At 51.6% G+C, this 17,913-nt stretch overlaps 1 protein-coding gene across 3 annotated transcripts in view; it reads right to left on the reverse strand.

The window, feature by feature from the left end:
• OLFM3 (olfactomedin 3) overlaps window positions 1–17,913 on the reverse strand; it is a gene marked incomplete at both ends in the record, with an annotated part of 88,139 nt that overhangs the window by 7,322 nt on the left and 62,904 nt on the right. The window contains 4 exons of one of the 3 annotated variants that reach the window (XM_079762114.1): window positions 606–825; window positions 4,357–4,512; window positions 7,538–7,684; window positions 16,288–16,419. In XM_079762114.1, coding sequence (XP_079618240.1) covers window positions 606–825; window positions 4,357–4,512; window positions 7,538–7,684; window positions 16,288–16,416 — 652 coding nt within the window. Of the gene's footprint in view, window positions 1–605; window positions 826–4,356; window positions 4,513–7,468; window positions 7,685–16,287; window positions 16,420–17,913 lie in introns of those variants that run through there. The other 2 variants (XM_079762113.1, XM_079762115.1) reach the window with 2 other exon arrangements.

A 17,913-nucleotide genomic window follows, 5' to 3' on the forward strand; every position in this document is an offset into this window, starting at 1 on the left:
CTAGTCCCCCGATGCTTTAGCTGGATCACTAGCTCATGGGTCCAGGCTGAGTCAGGGACTGCAGTCCAGGACCCACACGCATGCGTGGCCCTTCCTCACGGTGCGTAGGTGCCGGTTTGGGAAGGTGCCTCCTTTGATCCCTTCAGTGGGTCAGAGCGGCCGTGGGCAGCCCTGCACGAGGGGCAGGTGTTTGGGTTTGCTCTCAGCACTGTGGCTTCACGTTTTGGCCCAGGGCCACCTCCTTTCCTGCAGTCCCTACCTTTCTCCCCTCCCTGCAGTGCCTCCCTCCGCCCTGGCCCAGCAGTGACCACGCATCACGCACCGCCTGTCTGTAATAAAACGCATCTCCACTGGTGTAGCCAGTGGAATCGGCTCTATGGCCAGACTGCTTATTTCCAATGTAACAGGCTATCGGGGAATTAGGCAACTGTTAGTCCAATGCCACTCCGTTCCCAGGGGTGTGTATGCCATTGAGGAACACTTACCTTGCACTTGGAAAGCTGGCCCTGGTTTCCCTGACACGAGGCACGGTCTGACCATTCCCACAACATAGGATCGCACGGAACCGACTTAAACACACAACACGGATGCCGCGCTCTACTCACTGAGCTTCTTCATGCAGTCGCGGAGCCGGGTCTCCAGGCTGAGCACCCGGAGGTGCAGCTCCTCGTAGTCGTAGGCGCCCAGCTCCTCCTGGATCCCCGTGAGCACGGCCGACAGGTTCCGGATCTCCTCCTTGAACTGGGTGATGAGCCGCGCGTCCGTCTTGTACTGCTCCAGCACGGGGATCAGCGGCAGCAGCTCGTCCATCTTCTCCTTCAGGTCCTGCGGGGAGAGCGCGGGCCCCTGAGCGCCGGCACCACCCACCAGCGCCGCTCTGTCCTCGGAGACTCATGGGAGGTTATTAAAACGGATTCAAAATTCCCTATTGATTTTCGGTTGAAATTAGGTATTTTGTGAAAATGTAAGTGGCTCCGGGGTCATTAGTAGTGACTCCACTAATATTTTCAGTACAAGAACCTCTCCTTAAATGGCTATGAGCTTTTCCAGGAAACTGATCGACCACCATAATCACAGGGCTTCCTACAAGAGCAGTATGGGTTAATGTATTATCCCACTTCCTGGTGGTGTTTCATAAAGTCAACAACGGCTTCTTGAGTTAGGAAACAGGAGCAGGGCCCATGTTCTAATGAGGAATGATGAGAAATAGGTCAAGCCCGGCCGGTGAGCCTCAGTGGTTGAGTGTCAACCTATGAACCAGGAGGTCACGTTCAATTCCCGGTCAGGGCACATTGTCGGGTTGTTGGCTCGATCCCCAGTGGGGTGTGCAGAAGGTAGCCAATCAATGATTCTCTCATCATCATTGATGTTTGTCTTTCCCTTCCTCTCTGAAATCAGTATGTATATGTCCAATACCCCATGCCTGTTTACTTAGGTCTCATCACTCATTTACTGACTATTCGTGTTATTCGGGCCCTTCTAGGAAACAGGAAATTTGGGGTCCTGGCACAGCTTTTCCATAATGGAGTTTTCCAGTTAAGGCCTCCTGCCACTCTGCCAGCCCATTACGCCAGGTGTCCTCACTCTTCCTAATGTCCATCTTATCAGAGCATCCTCAGGAAGGTGGTTCAGCAAGCATGAGCATTCTACCCTCTCTACACGCAAAGAAAGGGGTGTCGCTGTTTCCCATTGTGAATTAGGACCCCCACTGGGACTTCCCTTTCCTTATGAAAGACGGGGCAGCTCGCCCATGTGTGAACGAGCTCCTTCAGGGACCGAGGAACTCAGCTTATGTAACAGAGAGCTGCCCAGTCGCAGTTATGTGAGACTGCTATGTTGACTCTTATCTAGACAACAAGAAGGACCTGTTGCCAAGACAGAGTCCCTCCCACCTGGCATCATGGGGCGGAGCCACACCTGGGACACAGCCACACCTGCAGTTTCACTTTTATTTCCTAGACCTGTCGCCTCCCCTTGTCCTTGAACTTGGATGGTGGCCAGTGGAGTTTGCCTCCGTTGTGAGTTTATTGCAGATGACCTCGTTGGTGGAAGGAACGGTCACTGTTAGGGTCATTTGAGAATAATCCACAGGGGGCTGTTGGAAGCCATGCTGCCCACCAGCTCACTTAAGGAGCTGCAATTCGCATCTTAAAATTACTCGGAGAAGATGCCATTAGCATAAATGCATTAAAACAGCAGGTGCTCCCATTGCTGCCCTGCTTTATGGGCTCCTGTTTCTTGGGGGGCAACTTCTACCTGCCCTGGCAGCTCGGGATTCTTTGAACTGGCCTGTGTGTCCATGCGGAGTGGGAGGGGACAGAGCCGTCCCGATGAGAAAGATTCATAAATATTACCGTCAAAAGGCAGAGCTGCAGAGCTCTGCTCCTTTCCCAGGCTCATTGGAAAGGAACGTATTGGGCCGGGCATCCTGCGGCCTCCCTCCAGGAGAGCACCACTGCCTCCTTAGGACTTCAATGAGAAGAGTGCGTTCTGCTGGTCCCACGTGCTGCCGATTATATACAGCAACTGCCCTAATGAAGGGTTTTCCATTCTACCGTGGGAACACGTAAAAGAGAACAATGCAGTGTCCCAATTTCGGTGGCAGTTTTTTTCCCCTGAACTTAAAAAAATAAGTATTTATATTTTTGGATCTTTTCAAAAAAATTTCTAATTTGATTCCTAGCAGCCAGTTTGGAAACTCTGCATTTGTCAGAGAGCAGCCAGCATGCCTATCAGATATTTAAAAGGTTGGAGCAGAATAGTACAGATCTGTGCTCACGACTTCCTCCTAGAATTGCCCTTCCTACGGTGTTGCTCTGACAGCAGAGGCTGTGTTTGCCTCTCTTGCCCCATCCTGTGCTCCTCACGTGACACCGACAGTCTCAAGTATGATACCCAGAACAACTGTCACCTTCCAGGGCAGGGAGGAGAAAACCTCCTTAGTGGTTTAAACATTTATTTCCCTTTGTAATTGAATTTATTGGGGTGACATAGGGAGGCACTAGTCCAAAGTGGCTTTCTTGAATATTCCCTCTAACTCTTCTCTGATCTTCTCCAAACAAAATTAAACAAAGTTCTTCTCTCTGTGCAGCTAAGCAATGTTTATGCCTCTAATTACTGTCTGTCTCGCCTGCCTGTTGGCTAGCTGTCTTTCACAGAACTGAGATTACGTACTGCACCCCCAGAGGGCCAACCCTGTCTTGCTCACAGGACCTGCTCAATAAATGTTGGTTGAAATTAATTCATTTGCTCTCCAGCCTCTATCTTTCTCTGTATGCCATCCCCCACACCTCCTCTATTCTTCAGTTCATTCTTTCTCTTATTCCCAACAATCTTTTAAGTTCCTGGTAACTTCCAGGCTTTGCTCTAATTTGTTCTAATTCCTTAACCCCCTTGGCCTTGCGTACATCTTTCTTCCACTGAAACCTCATGCGTCATCCCTTTAGCCCATTCTCCTGCCAATACCCTCAGCCTTCTTGCCCTCCTGTCCTTTTAGGTGAAATTTTAAATGCGGTTCAGTGCCAGATGGTTCCCTCTGCCCTCTGCCCAGGCTTCTGGTAACCCATGTGAAGCAGAGAAGAGGGCCAGCTGCGTGTCCCTGGGCCGCACCCGGCCCGCACACTGACCCGTGGAGAGCTTCTGAGGCTCGGCCGAGAGCTTGTGCTCAGACCTGCTCCCTCACCACCAGCACGACTCTCGCTTCCTGACTGGCAGGGAAACCGGGCTATGACCTTTATAAAACCACAGCGTGTTTCATAAACGACGTGCCGTGTCTTTGCAACGTGGACTGTTCCTTTTCAATAGAGGTGCAGACGGCATCATCCCAGTCAGAGTTTATTTTAACCGATGACCCTGTCATTCATAGTTAATAAAAGCTCACATGCACCTCTTCTCCATTTCCAGTGTTTCTAAAAATTGCCCATAAACCACTGAAAGTAAAAAAAGGTCTTTGGGTCAAATCATAAAGCAACCCTCTTTCTATGGCTATTAATAATGGTAGTACTGCCTCATTGAATATTTCTCATATTAGGGCATAAAAAAACTTCACCAGGGGGAAAACTTTGCTACATTGAATTATTACTTTTCCTTATGGTTTCCCCTTGTCATCGACATTGAAGTGCCTGTACGTCTATCTGGACACTCCCCGCACTCTTGCAGGATTAGCTTTGTTATAACCAGTCTCCTGTGCATCCCCACAGCTAATGGCAGGGCCAGTGGGGAGATGCCGGGCGTCCCCAGCGAGCCCTGAACCTGGCACGGAGGGGCCAGCGCAGTTATTTCTAGCCGAGCCATGCCGGCTGCCCCACCCACTCAGTGTCGCCCGTGGCTGGACAAGCTCGCAGGAGCGGAACCTACCTGGAAGTGCTTGGTCATGAGTGTTTTCCGGTCATCCTCAATCTGCCGGAACTTGGCCTTGAGCCCTTTCATCTGGGTTTCCATCTTTAGAACGTACTGGAAATCTCTCTGAGTCCTCAGGTTTAAGACTTCAATGGACTGGGACATATTCTGGACCTGTTTAACGAGAACACGGGCCGTCAATTAGCGTCTGTGCACAGGTCTACGCAGTCACCCCCGAGACAGCCAGAATGGCATCGGCATGGAGAACTTGCGTCCCAGGTCCTTAATCGTGTTCCCACACAACACATTTCTAGAAGGACAGTTCTCCCTGATAAACAGTCAAAGAATTCAGCAAAGAGGCAAGTAGATCGAGGCAGCAAGTAATGAAACGGGTGCCCAAACATTAGTAATGACTGGGTATAAGCGAGGCCTTAACATGTCAGAAAAATACGTTTTATGAAATAGATTTTTTATTCCAGTGCCCCATTTTGTCGAAGGTTAAAATGAGTTGTTTCTGTAAGTACTAACGCTGACCTCTGACCTCGAGATCTGGGATGCTCTCAAAACACTTCTCAGCTTCACCACGGTTAAGCATGAATAAAGAAACGCCATTATATTAAGGGAAGTGCACGCGTGAATACGGCGTTTGCATGAAGGCCCGCCCATCACTGCGTGGCGAGCCTCTCGGGGAGGCCGTGCCCGGGGAGAAAGCCATGGGCAGGCGCGGGGTCTGGAATGGACACAGCCTCCTGTTACTGTGCCTCTGACTCGCCCCTCGAGCTCCCGGGCAGCTTTCCTTGTGCTGCGGGAAAGTGCACGGAGAGAGTGTGTGCCGAGGCCTGGCCTGGCCTCTGCACCGCAGAATCGTGTACGATCACAGGAGCCGCCGGGACATGGCTAGCGATAGAGCTGTCCGAGGGGACAGGTCCTGGCTCGGGCTGCCTTCCGCCTCTCCCGCTGGCGGTCCCCGGGACTGGTTAGCTTCCCACTGGTTACGGGGACCCACAGAGAGACTGGGTCCCCGGGATTCCGTGCGCAGGGAGGAGAGCCATCTGCCGTCCTGCTGTCCATCTCTCCACACGCGTCCCCGTGCCCACAGCCTCTCCGCAGGGCTTGGCAAGCTCGGGGTCCCCCTTCGTTGATAACATGTTGGAACTCTCCATCCTGGTTCTTTGTGTGAATCAGATGTCTGAGGGCTTTCAGACGGCAGTGCAAATTAACTTAGGTTTCACTCTCCTTCATCAGTGTGGCAGCTACGTGGGGAGAAGAGTCCAACCGTTTCGTATGTTTAGATGGCGCTGGGTGAACACAGATAAACAGGTTCTTCACTGTGGGGCTTCACAGAGCCTTCGTGTGACCTGCGAGGTGGAAATCTTCAGAGCAAAGAATCGTGTACAGTGTCTCTCAGAACCATTTCATCCTGAGGACGTCGCTGGCATCCTGTTCCAAACCCACACTTGGGGAATGAGCGAGCTGGACAGCACAGGCGTGTTGACCTGTGCAGGGAACTGCACGCTGGCAAGCTTTGCTAAGTGAACAGCGTTCGGTTGGGCACGCTAACACCCGGAACATGTGAAGCCCATGCTAACACCCGGAACATGTGAAGCCACTTGCAGTTCTCCTAGGCCAGTGGTCGGCAAACTCATTCGTCAGCAGAGCCAAATACCAACAGTACAACGATTGAAATTTCTTTGGAGAGCCAAATTTTTTAAACTTTAACTTATTCTAACGCCACTTCTTCAAAATAGACTCACCCAGGCCGAAAACCGACTTCTGCGCATGGGCCATGAAGTTTCAATTGCACTGTACGTGCGCGCCCGCACGTGGTATTTTGTGGAAGAGCCACACTCAAGGGGCCAAAGAGCCGCATGTGGCTCACGAGCCGCAGTTTGCCAACCACTGTCCTAGTATTCACTGATACAACGCTGTTCAGCTTGCTGGGCTGCTGGGCAGGGCAGCACTTAATTAGGCGAGGGGCCCACCAGGGGCGTCTCGGGACACTCGCGGGGTATTGAGGAAACGCAGAACTGGGGGGGCGTCGCAACACCGTCTGCCGGTGAATGATATCACGCGGTGGTTTCACCTCAGAAAGCACCAGCTTCCTCTTAGGTGAACCGAGAGAGGCAACCACGTCTGCCCTGAGGGTTGAACGGGGTGGACACGGAAGAACAGATGGGAGCTGTTGTTATGAACACTGCTGGTGGGAGCAGCGTTCTCGTACCATGTGACGTGCTTGGTCAACGGGGAATGCGAAGGTCGGGTCCCGTGTGCCATCGGGGATCTGGGAATGGCAATCATGGGGATGCCTGTACTCAGAGATTCAGCGCTTTCATTTTTCTAGCTTCTCTTAACTTTCTGTGAAGCTCCCATGGACGTCCAATTGCGTGGATGGACATGGCACCGCGTGAGTTGTTGAGAGGGATGTCCTCCAATAGCTCGTGCCATCTGATGCATCGCATCGCCCCCGATGGCATTTAAACTTGTAGCTGCTGCCACCTCCCCCTCTCCCCCCATCAGCCTGGCCACCCCAGCTGTGCTGCTGTACCAGGGCCCCGCTCAGACAAAGTCTGAATGAGAAGAATGGGAAGAACCTTCCATTGTTGCTCTGTTTTGTTTTGTTCTCCCCACACTACACATCAATAACCTCTCATGAGCTGACTGGTGTCTGTAAAAGAGGAAATCAGGGCCACTCAGCGGTTGATTGTTAGGGACCGGCTTCAGGAAATGACACGGCAAACGCTATTGAGTGAAATTGAAGAGCGTGATGCTCAAAGGCATGCCTTAGAGAGTGATGGCAAATACTTGGAATTGTTCGTTATCCGTCCTGAGAGCTTGCGCAGTGCATGCCATTAGTTAGCTTGCTTGCAGGGTTCCTAATGGAATCCCGAAGTAGGAGCTCAAGGAGCCTGGTGTGATTCCGAGAGTCGAGGCTCCATTTCTGGCAGCGGAATAAGACTTCCTACTCCACCCCCCTCCGCCCCCCTTAAGGAGACACCAACTGGATATGAAGATAGATGTCAGAGAGCCAGTCTAAGCAGTGAAAAGCCACCGCAGTAGAACAGAGCAGGAAGCTGAGGGACTCCTTCCGGGAAGGGGCAAATACTGGGAGGACCCTGATCCCCACGCCCCGCCTCCCCCCACTTCCTTTCCAAAGAACAGTGGGTTTCAGTACACACGTGCCCGCGGCCGGGACTCCTACCTTTTCCAGCAGCTGGCGCAGCTGCCTGCTCTTGGCATCCCGGGAGCACAGGTTCTGCTCCGGAGCCACCACCGTGCAGATGCATCGGCCGTCGGGGTCCTGCGCGGAGCTGTACACCTGCCACCCCTCCTTGGGGCTGACCTGCGTCTGGGGAAACGGGGAAGCACACCACACGGACCCGTTAGAGCGGGGGGAAGGCCAGTTGGTAGCATTTGAAGCAAAGCATCTTTCTGACAGTGAAAGTCTGGTTTTACTCTTTACAGTTAAAAAGCAAGCGAGGAGACAGGCTGCATGGACGGCACAGCCTCCTTAGCAGTCCTCTCCCTCTAGGCTCCGTGTGATGGATACTCACCGGCCTGCCCCCTCCCCAGTGCTCTGTGGACAGATGAACGCTGCTTTAGGAGCATCCGATAACCACTTAGAGACAGACACACACACACACACACACACACACACACACACACGACCAGTCTTTCTCTGTAGGATCCGACAGCTTGCCTTTCTCAGCCATAGCGGCAATTAGTAATATATTCTTTTCTGTTTTACTCATGTGCGATATTCGGAAGCAAAGCTTTATCCCAAGGAGCTGCCCTTGCATTAAGGGCCCATTATTATTTTTTAAAATACATTTTTATTGATTTTTAGCAAACGAGGAAGGGCGAAGGAGAGAGAAAGAGAAACATCAGTGATGAGAGAGAGTCATGGATCGGCTGCCTCCTGCACGCCCCCCACTGGGGATCGAGCCTGCAACCCGGGCCTGTGCCCTGACCGGGAATCGAACCGTGACCTCCTGGCTCCTAGGTCGGAGCTCAACCGCGGACACACCGGCCGGGCCAAGTAACTGTTTTCAAAGGTCAGTCACATGATGTAGGAAAACCACCGACCGTCCAGGTTGCCTCTGACTGTGTTTCCTGCGGAAACAGCTCCATGGCCGCCTTTAGTGAGCGCTGGCTCACCCCCACACCCGGGACCCGACATTCCCAGAGCCCTTCTCCGCTTTCCGGGACTCAGCAGGCCGGGAGGCATTTCTTTTCTGGCCAGGGAAGAGGAGGATGGATGCAGTCTAGAAAGGAAGGCGTCTATATGGATGTGGAGGGCCGAGGCCCGGGAAGGCTGGGAGAAGGGCTGGGTGGGCCGCTGAGACGGGGCTGGAACAGCACGTGAATGGAGGCCAGCAGAGCACGGCCTTGCAACATGCCCAGAGTGACTGGGCTGCTCGGTTTGCCTCTAGACATTGGCAGCCAGTTCTTAAAGGGACAAACCAGGCAGGCTGCTCTCTCCCAGAGCCACCAGAGGCTGGCATCTCTCTCTGGGGTTCTCGGCTGTCATCTCCTAGTTCTTCTGTCCCAGGCCCCAGCTCCTCACGTACCATCAACCAACACACAGTTCTATTTCTTTTCAAGGGATTTAGCGACACGCCCATCTTTTGGGGCTCCTTTCGCAAACGCCCTTTTTGGGTAGTTCATAGAAGTCTCCTATTGCCTCGCCTATTTCTGGGGCATTGGATTTATGAGTATTTCTATCTTTTTCATCCTCCCTCACTGCCGCCTCCTAGGATTTACACCTGAATATCCAGTTGGGATAGAAAGCTGTGTTCAGAATTATATATCATTACAGTCAGATAGGATCTCAAAGAATATTCCTTTTGTATGAAAGGAGAAAACAATGCAAAGAGATTACGTACGAACCGGAGATGGAAACAGCTTAGCAGTGGTTTCGCTGATATGATTAAAGGTTTAAGCTTAGGAACAGGATGGGATTAATGTATCCAGACATAGGTTTTGTAGATGCGGCTGGGCTACTGGCATTGGACTCAAATCTCAAAAACTGTCAGAAAATTCAGGCTTGTCACTCGAATAAATTTAGCTTTCGGATGAGGAGCAAGGGCCAGCTCAATTATAATGTTAGAACACTTTCAACAGCAGCGCCAACAGCAACCATGAAGCCTGGCAGCATTCGTATTGCTGTCCACCTGCCAAGTGTTGGGCTGACGAGTGAGGCGCTGATCACGGCCGGGCAGGTCAGGGGTCAGGCGTTGCCTGGAATGAGGAACGTGGGGAGGTGCATAGGTTCGGTGTTCACTTTGCATTTCCCCGGGGTGTCGGTTTCATCAAAGCGCAGACTGCAGCCTCGTCTGTCCTTCCAGTTGTCTCCCTGTAAGAATCATTGTAAAGAGCCACGACCTTCTCTACTACGGAGTGAGTCTAAAGGATCCCAATGCAACACGTCACCTCCCCGGCAGCGAGAAGGGACCTGGAGCACGAGGAAGGCTACTCTACGAGGAGACCCCTGTTTCGGGGTTTGTGATGAGTCAAGGGGGTTGCAGGAGTGTCGCCTCTAGGGCACCCACACTCGCGTTAAAATGAGGGTCCAAACGAAACAACGAAAACCTCCCGTGCAACGAAGGATCTGGGTGGTTTTGCAAAACGATTGCTTCCGTTGTAACTTGTAGGAGCAAGCATTCAGGTGTCGGTCACACGCGTGTAACAGTAACAGCAGACTTTCCCGGAGCTCTAGCCATTGCTTGGCAGCTCGCCGGTGCTCGTGCCTTTGAACACGGCAGTAACCTTGTGGTCGGCAAACCACGGCTCGCGAGCCACATGCGGCTCTTTGGCCCCTTGAGTGTTCTAACAGCACTTCTTCAAAATAGACTCAACTAGGCCGGAAACCGACTTCTGCGCATGGGCCACGAAGTTTCAATTGCACTGTACGTGCGCGCCCGCACGTGGTATTTTGTGGAAGAGCCACACTCAAGGGGCCAAAGAGCCGCATGTGGCTCGCGAGCCGTGGTTTGTCGACCACTGTTGTAGACCAGGGGATGCTATTCTGCCCATTTTATAGACGAGGACACTGAGACTTAGAGACAGGAAGGATCTTGCTCCAAGGTCACAGGGGTCATCAGCAGAGCTGGGGTTGGTGCTTGCACAGTCTGAATTGGAGCCTGGAAGTTTACCAGGTAACCACCAGTCACCCGAACTTCCTGTGCCACGAGCATGGCCTTGCTAGCATTTTCTGAACAATTGTGATACCCTGCACTTGGACCTGGAGGGTGTGTGGAGTTCATTACCTTCCAAAACGCCGCCAATCACAGTGATGGCTGATGCAGTCCTTTGAACCTTGTGTTAATTAGAACTAAATGAACTATTTAGCAGTTCTTAATATTACAGAAGTCATGAAATATTTAAGAGTGCTCTAAATAGGAGAATGAAATGATCATTTCCACAATCGGGTTTTAAGTCTGCATTCCTTGCTTATAATCTAATTGCAAAGCCGCCTTTGTAGATGTAAAGCTACCATACGGAAGTTACCTCCAAACTTCCGGGCTCTGCACCGGAAGGAGGGTCCCGGAGACCCGGCTAAAAGGAGAAATTAACTCAATGTCTTGCATGGCAATAGGTTTTTCTGTTTAGAAAGCTTCTCACCTTGTGTTAGCTTCATTTCTTTTGAACCAACTTCCTTTAGAAACAGATGAGAAATAGTATCTTATTTTACTCCTCAGGAAACAAACTCAAAAAACGTAAGCACCCCCCGCAAGTCACCCATTTAGTAAATGTCACACACGTTTCCTCCAGCTTTAGGCCCAGAGCTCATTACATCCGTCTCTGCAGGTAGATGCCGGGGTGGTCCGAGGCCACAGGTCAGTACCCAGAAAGGCCTGTGCTCCGGGGGAGGCGCCCCACGCAGGTGGAGGGCATTCTCCAAACAGCACGAAAGCACGTGGACTTGGCAACCCAGACGAGACGCTGGCAGTGATGTCCTGGCGACACAAGTGGGGTTTTCTGCACGGCAGTCACTTATCGGGGCCCGGGGGAGGGCCAGGATTCCCATCCTTGGAAGGCCCAAAATCAGTGGGTGGGACATTGCTGGGTCTTACGTTTTATGCTGAGTTTCTGGGCATTTTCCCTCCCATTCTTCACCCGAGGACATGCTTAGAGAAAGGGTGGGGGAGGGGGAGGGAGAGAGAGGGAGAGAGAGGGAGAGGGAGAGAGAGGGAGAGGGAGAGAGAGAGAGGCTGAGAAGCCACCCTCCACATGCCCCAGGCAGGGATCAAACCCGAAACGCAAGCGTGTGCCCTGACCGGGAATCAAACTGGCCGCAACCCTTTGGGGCACAGGATGATGCTTAAGCAACCGAGCCACCCCCTCGGCTGGGCCTGGGCCTTCCTCAAAAGTGCCGACGGAGACGAAAGGAGCAAGCACCCTGGTCCTGGGAGTGCGGGTTAGGGACACGTACGCCCGGGAAAATCCACTTAAAACCTCTCCGATGGAGAGCGGGGGTGACACCTGAGTGATGGAAACCCCTCCCGGTTCTTCTGTTTGGGATGGTTTGGCCTCAGAGTGGGATGTGGTTGGTGTGCTCAGGGCTCTCGCTGTGGAGGGGGGGGACCTGTGAGGACAGGACTGGGAGCGAGGCTGGCAGACGGCGCTGAAGGGAGCTCTGTTTTGGAGGACGTGTTAATGCAGATGTCACTGCGCGGCAGGTGGCTTCCTCTTCCTTAGGAGACTAGTTGGAAAGGAAATGCAACACGTTTATTCCTCATTCGAGAACCTTCAGGCTCTAAGGAAAAAACGCGCCTGTAAAAATAACAGAAACTCAAGGCATCATCACATCCAGGCCGGCTGGTCCCCTGTGCTTGCCGCCTGGAGGTGGGAAGGACGCGGGGGTCTAAGGGGTCCTGTGCCTGTCCACAATGACGCTTGTCCTGTGTCCTCCCCCCCACCCCACCCCCGGCCGTTTGTCTTTGAACTCCGCCTGATGGGAGTGTCCCTGCCTCCTAGGCGGCCCTCCCACCCGCCTTGGGTCCTGCTTCTGCTCCAAGCACTTACACAGGAGCCAGTGCACCCTCCCTCCCAGCCTCAGCTCTTCTCTGAAAAGGCGGTCGCCCCATTCTCCGCGGCGCCCAGGATGTGCACTCTGTTCTCTCGTTCCTCTCTCCACCCTTAACTGGGTGAGTGGCTCCTTCACAAAATGGACATTGTGTCTGAGGACTCCACTCGGAAGAAAACCAGTCCTTGCAAAGCAGCGCCCCCGGGCCCCTCCCTCCGGGAGTGAAGGAAGGAGCAGGGAGATGTTGGGGTTCGCAGCCGGGCATCCTCCTTGGTTTGTGGCCCTTCGGGCGGACTCGCTCACTGGAGTCGCTATGTAAGAGGAGAAGCCAGCTCAGTATCTGAAAACGGAGCAAAGCAGCGCCAGTGCCCACAGGTGCCTTCCAGGCCTCGGGCCCCCCAGCTGGCTGGCCTTCCTGGGGACAGCGGGCGTCTGCCCATTTGCTCTTTTTCAGGCCCTGCCCCCGTGGAGCCCCCAGCAGGGGCAGTTCTCAGAAGCTCAGCCGCAGGGGAAATTACTGGCACCCGGAGCAGAGTCAGAGGAGGGCGAGCTGCTGTCCGCCCAGGCTCAGCCCCCGCAGGCACCAGCTCCTCCAGGGGTCGGGCCCAGCAATAGCTCAGAAGGGGGAGAAACAGGGACAGAAAGGAAACAGGGCCAAAGGGGAAGGAGGAGGGGGGTTGTTCCAGGGTCTGAGAGAAACAGGAGGGAGCTTATTCTCCAGGTGAGGAGCGGGGTCCAGCTACTAACTAATGAACGCATCCTGGACTTCACAAACCTCACCCAGCTCTTGAAACAATCCAGCGGGCACTACACGGCCTACTTCAGAGACGCCTTCATAACGTATTTCATTGCCATTTCCTTGTTAATAGCCTGTCTTTCTTACTTAAAAAAATGTTTTTCAGGTCACTTAAAACCATCCTTCTAAAGAAAGACTACACTCACATTAGTGTAGACCAGCTATTTTTTTCTATCCGCATATTTCACAAACACTCCTAAATCAAATTTTAAGACCTATTTTTAATTGTTATTATTTTTATTTTTGGTGTACACACACTTTCAGGCTCATCCCATTCATTCTCTCTTAAGTGAGAACCTTGAGTGAGAAAATTGGGAAGGGCTGGACCTCATAGCTCGGCCTACTGGGAGGGGACTGCCATCCCTCAATCTAAGAAAAGGGGGCCTGGAGTCATGGGGAAACCACCTCAGCAGGGCAGAAAGTGCCCAGGGTGGCGCTGGGGTCCAGGAGGGCAGGGATGGGCAAACCCCAAGGCGAGGGTGCAGTCAGGTGCCTAGATTCCACCCTTGCCTCTGTCACTAACCAGCTGGGGAGACGGATTTAGTTGCTTACACGTCGGGGTCTGCCTCCCACTCGTGGAATGAGGAAGCTGGGCCAGCTCACCGCATTTCCAGCTGCACTCTTGCGAGCTCCAGGGTTTCTGAGGCCCCATCTTGACTGGGCCAAGGGGTTGATTGTGGGGGAAGGGGGCAGAGGGTGTGGGCCCAGGAAATGTCTTCTCCCATCATTAATTATTTGTGGGACTGATGACCTGTTTTACATATTGGATTTCCACTCCAAGTTTCATGCAACAAATACAGAGTGTCTCCCCCCTCCCCCGCCAAAGATGTATACACACTTTCACAGCTGGTAAGCTCAATTTTTAAAATGAAATGTGTTTTGATAAGCACTGCCTTTATACTCATTCAAAGTGTATATACATTTTTTGGGGACACCCTATATTTATTCAGTATTCAGCTTATGTAGGATTAGAATAAAATAGCCAGATAGCCGGGCATTGCTGCCAAAAATAGTGTGAAAATTCCTGGCTTGGATGGTTCCTAAGAGCCGTTCCAGCATTAACATTTGATGATCTTAATCTAGGAAGTACAGATTCATTCTTTTTCACCACGGGAATTCTAAAGTATGAGCAATTATCTTGAATAATTAAGGTGGGGAAAGGCCATCATCGGACCTTGCTCTTGGGCAAGGTATGCCACTTCTGTAAAGGAGAAAAGGACCTTTGCAAGCTGGTCTCTCCATCCATTCTAGTAAATACCAGAGCACAAACTTTCCAGAACTTTCTGAGATTTTTTTTTTATCCAAACGAATATTTGGTTGTGACGGCACATCCATAAACCATAGCGATGCTTTATTACTTTTCAACCAACAGATGACCAACCAGAAAGTAAAGAACATAAACTTTCTTTAAAATGACAAAAGAGAGGCCCTAAGAGAATCATGCATTATTTTGGAAATTCAATTCTTCGCCATCAACATTGGAAATAACCAAGCCAATGTCTTGTCTACACACAAGTTGTCCATCTCGGAGGCGAGGTGCCGAGTTTGAGGGGCTCAGTGCTGACCTCCTCAGTTCAGTTTCACTCCCGGACGGAGTTTATTACACAGCTGAGCTGGCGAGCACCCCGGTGCTCACACGCACAGTGAGGGCATTTGGCTCGGGGATTAGGAAGTGGTGTGAGTTTCTTTGTTTTGTAATTATTTGTTGGTGACAGAATGCTTTCTTTTTTACAAACTGTTTTTACTGACTTCAGAGAGGAAGGGAGAGGGAGAGAGATAGACACATCAATGAGGAGAGAGAATCCTCGATCAGCTGCCTCCCGCAATGCCCCCTACTGGGGTTGAGCCCACAAATGGGGCCTGTGCCCCAACTGGGAATCGAACCGTGCCCTCCCTGGTTCAGGGGTAGATGCACAACCACTGCGCCACGCTGGCCGGGCTCCTGTGCTTTCTTTCTAACCGCACTCTTCGTTCCATCCCTCCAGCCACACACCGTGCAGCCAGGGGGGGGGTCTCGGCACCTGGCGCTGAGGTTTCTTACGTCAGTCAAGGGCGGAGGGAACGTAAGGGCAGGTGACAGTGGGCCTCCCGTGCGCTCTGCTGGCGCCCAAGCGCCTGGCCAGTCAGGCTAATTATGTAATTAATTTGACCCCCTGGCTCTACTCAGTTCACTGCACATGGATTGATAGGTTAATTAGTAGTAGTAGCTGCAAACAAGTCTTGAAAATAGAGGGTTACGTGCCTTTTTTGCTGGCTTTTTCTGGTTGTACTGCGGGAGTCCCGTGGTAAAAACAGATCAGATGAAAACATAGACCTTCAGGGGCAGCAGGAAAACTGTCTCTAGAACACCCCCTCTCCTGGGTTTCTGCACTTCTATTTGCAAAACCGATAGTTTTCGTTTTTGTCCGGAGGTTTGAGAGGATTGCTAACTAAGGTGGGCTTCCAGCTATCCGAAGAGACGTGCTTCTCATCTGGGGAGGGTGAGGAAGCCATTCATTTTAGGGAAGGGAGACGACAGGAGTTACACTTGTAACGGGAAAAGTCTTTATAAAAAATTAAACAGTACAGAGAGAGGGTTTTTATCAGGCAAGTTATCTGTTCTTGGCGTTTCTTAGCTTCTTAAGGTCTTTTTGGCAGGCTTTAAATTGCTGAGGTGTTTTTTTATTATTATTCATTTATGTTTAAAAGAGGTTGGTTTCTCTGGCTAAATGCATTGCAAAGTCACAGGGAATTCAAGTTCAAGGAAGAACCTGCTATAGCACAGCTAGGTTAGAAAGACTAGACTCTGTAGGGACAATTAATGGGATTTTACAGGCATTAAAAGAAGATTTAAAATACAAGAAACAAAAATTAAATGTCCTTCCAAACCTCAGGTTAATATCATTAAGTGAACGCTGTCTATGCTGAAGCATTCAATGAGTCTAGTTTTTCCTTGCGCAGGTAATTTCTGGGGAAATCTATTTTTTAATGTAAGTTTTACGTGTTCATTAAAAAAAGGCTAACGTTACCACCACCCAGAGAAGCAAAAATCTCAGCCTTCTCAATCCGCACAAGCCAGCCCCCTGGTTAATGCACTCACTTCCCCAGAGGCCCAGCCCACCCGCGCGCACAGCACAGCGTGACTTACTAAGGCGTCTGGCGTCCACAGCCTCGTGGTGTTGAGCCCCACCAGGGCGGGGAGCGTCTGGGACATCCAGTTTGAGATCATGGCCATGGAGCTCAGCAGCGCGCCCAGCTGCAGCAGGGGCGGGCTCATGGCTGTGCAGCTAACGAGTTTTCCAGGGAACTGCCTGAGCGGCTGGTGCGGCTGGCAGGGGGGAGGCGTGCCCACAGCAGCCACATCTCCGCAGGAAGAGAGATCCACTCCCCACTCTGAGGCAGGACGAGCTGCCCTCTCCCCCCCTCCCCCCCCCCCCCCCCCCCCCCCCGCCCGGGAAGTGCCTGCCCTGCCTTTTCCTTGCTCCCCAGACACTTGGATCTCTCATCCCAGGAGTGCTCCGGGCAGGGCCGGGCTGGGCTGGCATTTACTGGAGCAGAGGTTGCAGGGAGGGGAAATGGAGCTCCCCCTGCCCTCCACCAGGCAGCCAGCATCCAGAATCCATTTCCTCCAGGGTTTCCGTGCCTGTAATGGGCTGCTCTTTATCCCTCATAAAAAATGCACCTTCCCAGGGAGGGCTGCCAGCAGGCCATTGCAGACACCACGCAGTACCTGCAGGTTGCTCCGGGCACAGCCAGGGCAGGAGAGCAGGCCTGCAAAGGAGTTCCAAGATAGCAGAGGTTTTCTTAAACAGTCACTTAAAATGAGCTTTGTTGCCTCTAAAAAAAAAGAGAGAAAAAAGGAAAAAACACTCAAAGAGGAATAGCTGTTGCCTGTGGGTCAGACAGCCTTAGCGGAAGGCTTCTGCTGTGGGAAGTTCACGTGTGCTTCCAGGAGATGCTCAGGCACCAGGCAAACTCAGGTAACTCTACGCTCTCCCTGGGAGGCATGGCCACGGATGCCGGAGAGAGAACACGTGACTTAGCGAAACTGCACAGAATCGGAACCAGGGAGTTTGAGGCCTAACCTTTGTTCCCATGTAGTTTGTTGCGTGACTGGCCAGTGACTTAAATCTCCTCGGCTTCAGGTTTTTATGTCTCTACCATTTCTCCCTGCTCTCCCAGGCTCCCTTCAGATCTGTTCATTAGGGTTTTGTCCGCAAATGTGCAGATGGAATGAGAGCCCCTGGGTCACTTCATTCTGTTCTCTGCAAATACCACAGATTGCCCACATCCAAATCTGAGACCCCAAATGGAATAAGACTGTCAGCATAATATATATGGTTTGAAATAAAAATAGAGAGATAAGACATAGGGAAATATGACTGAATGAAAATGACATGAAAAGGAATCTGTTATAGAAAGAAAAAAATACTGTTTTCCTTAAGAGAATTCTGAAATTGTTTGTAATTGGAAATTTCAGCCAAAGATCTATATTTTTTCTGAAACAGTTTTGGCAGGCGAAATAAAGACAGTGGCTTTAAGAAAATGGAAGGAGATTCATGTTTATGGAGGTGTGTGCCCTTTATTCTTAACAACAGCTTTAAAGTGGGGTGATGGCTGAGATACCCCCAAATCCTCCTTGCTAGTTCATAGGAACCAGGCTATGTTTTTCCCTTTAAAATACATCCAGAGGATTTCAGCTGACTCTTATTTTTTAACCAAGTGTCCAGAAGACAAAATGTTACATCTCTTTGTCTTTCAAAAATCATACCAT

The sequence above is a fragment of the Cnephaeus nilssonii genome (genome assembly GCF_951640355.1).
Source record: "Cnephaeus nilssonii genome assembly, chromosome: 21".
In the NCBI taxonomy this organism is placed as follows: Eukaryota; Metazoa; Chordata; class Mammalia; order Chiroptera; family Vespertilionidae; genus Cnephaeus; species Cnephaeus nilssonii.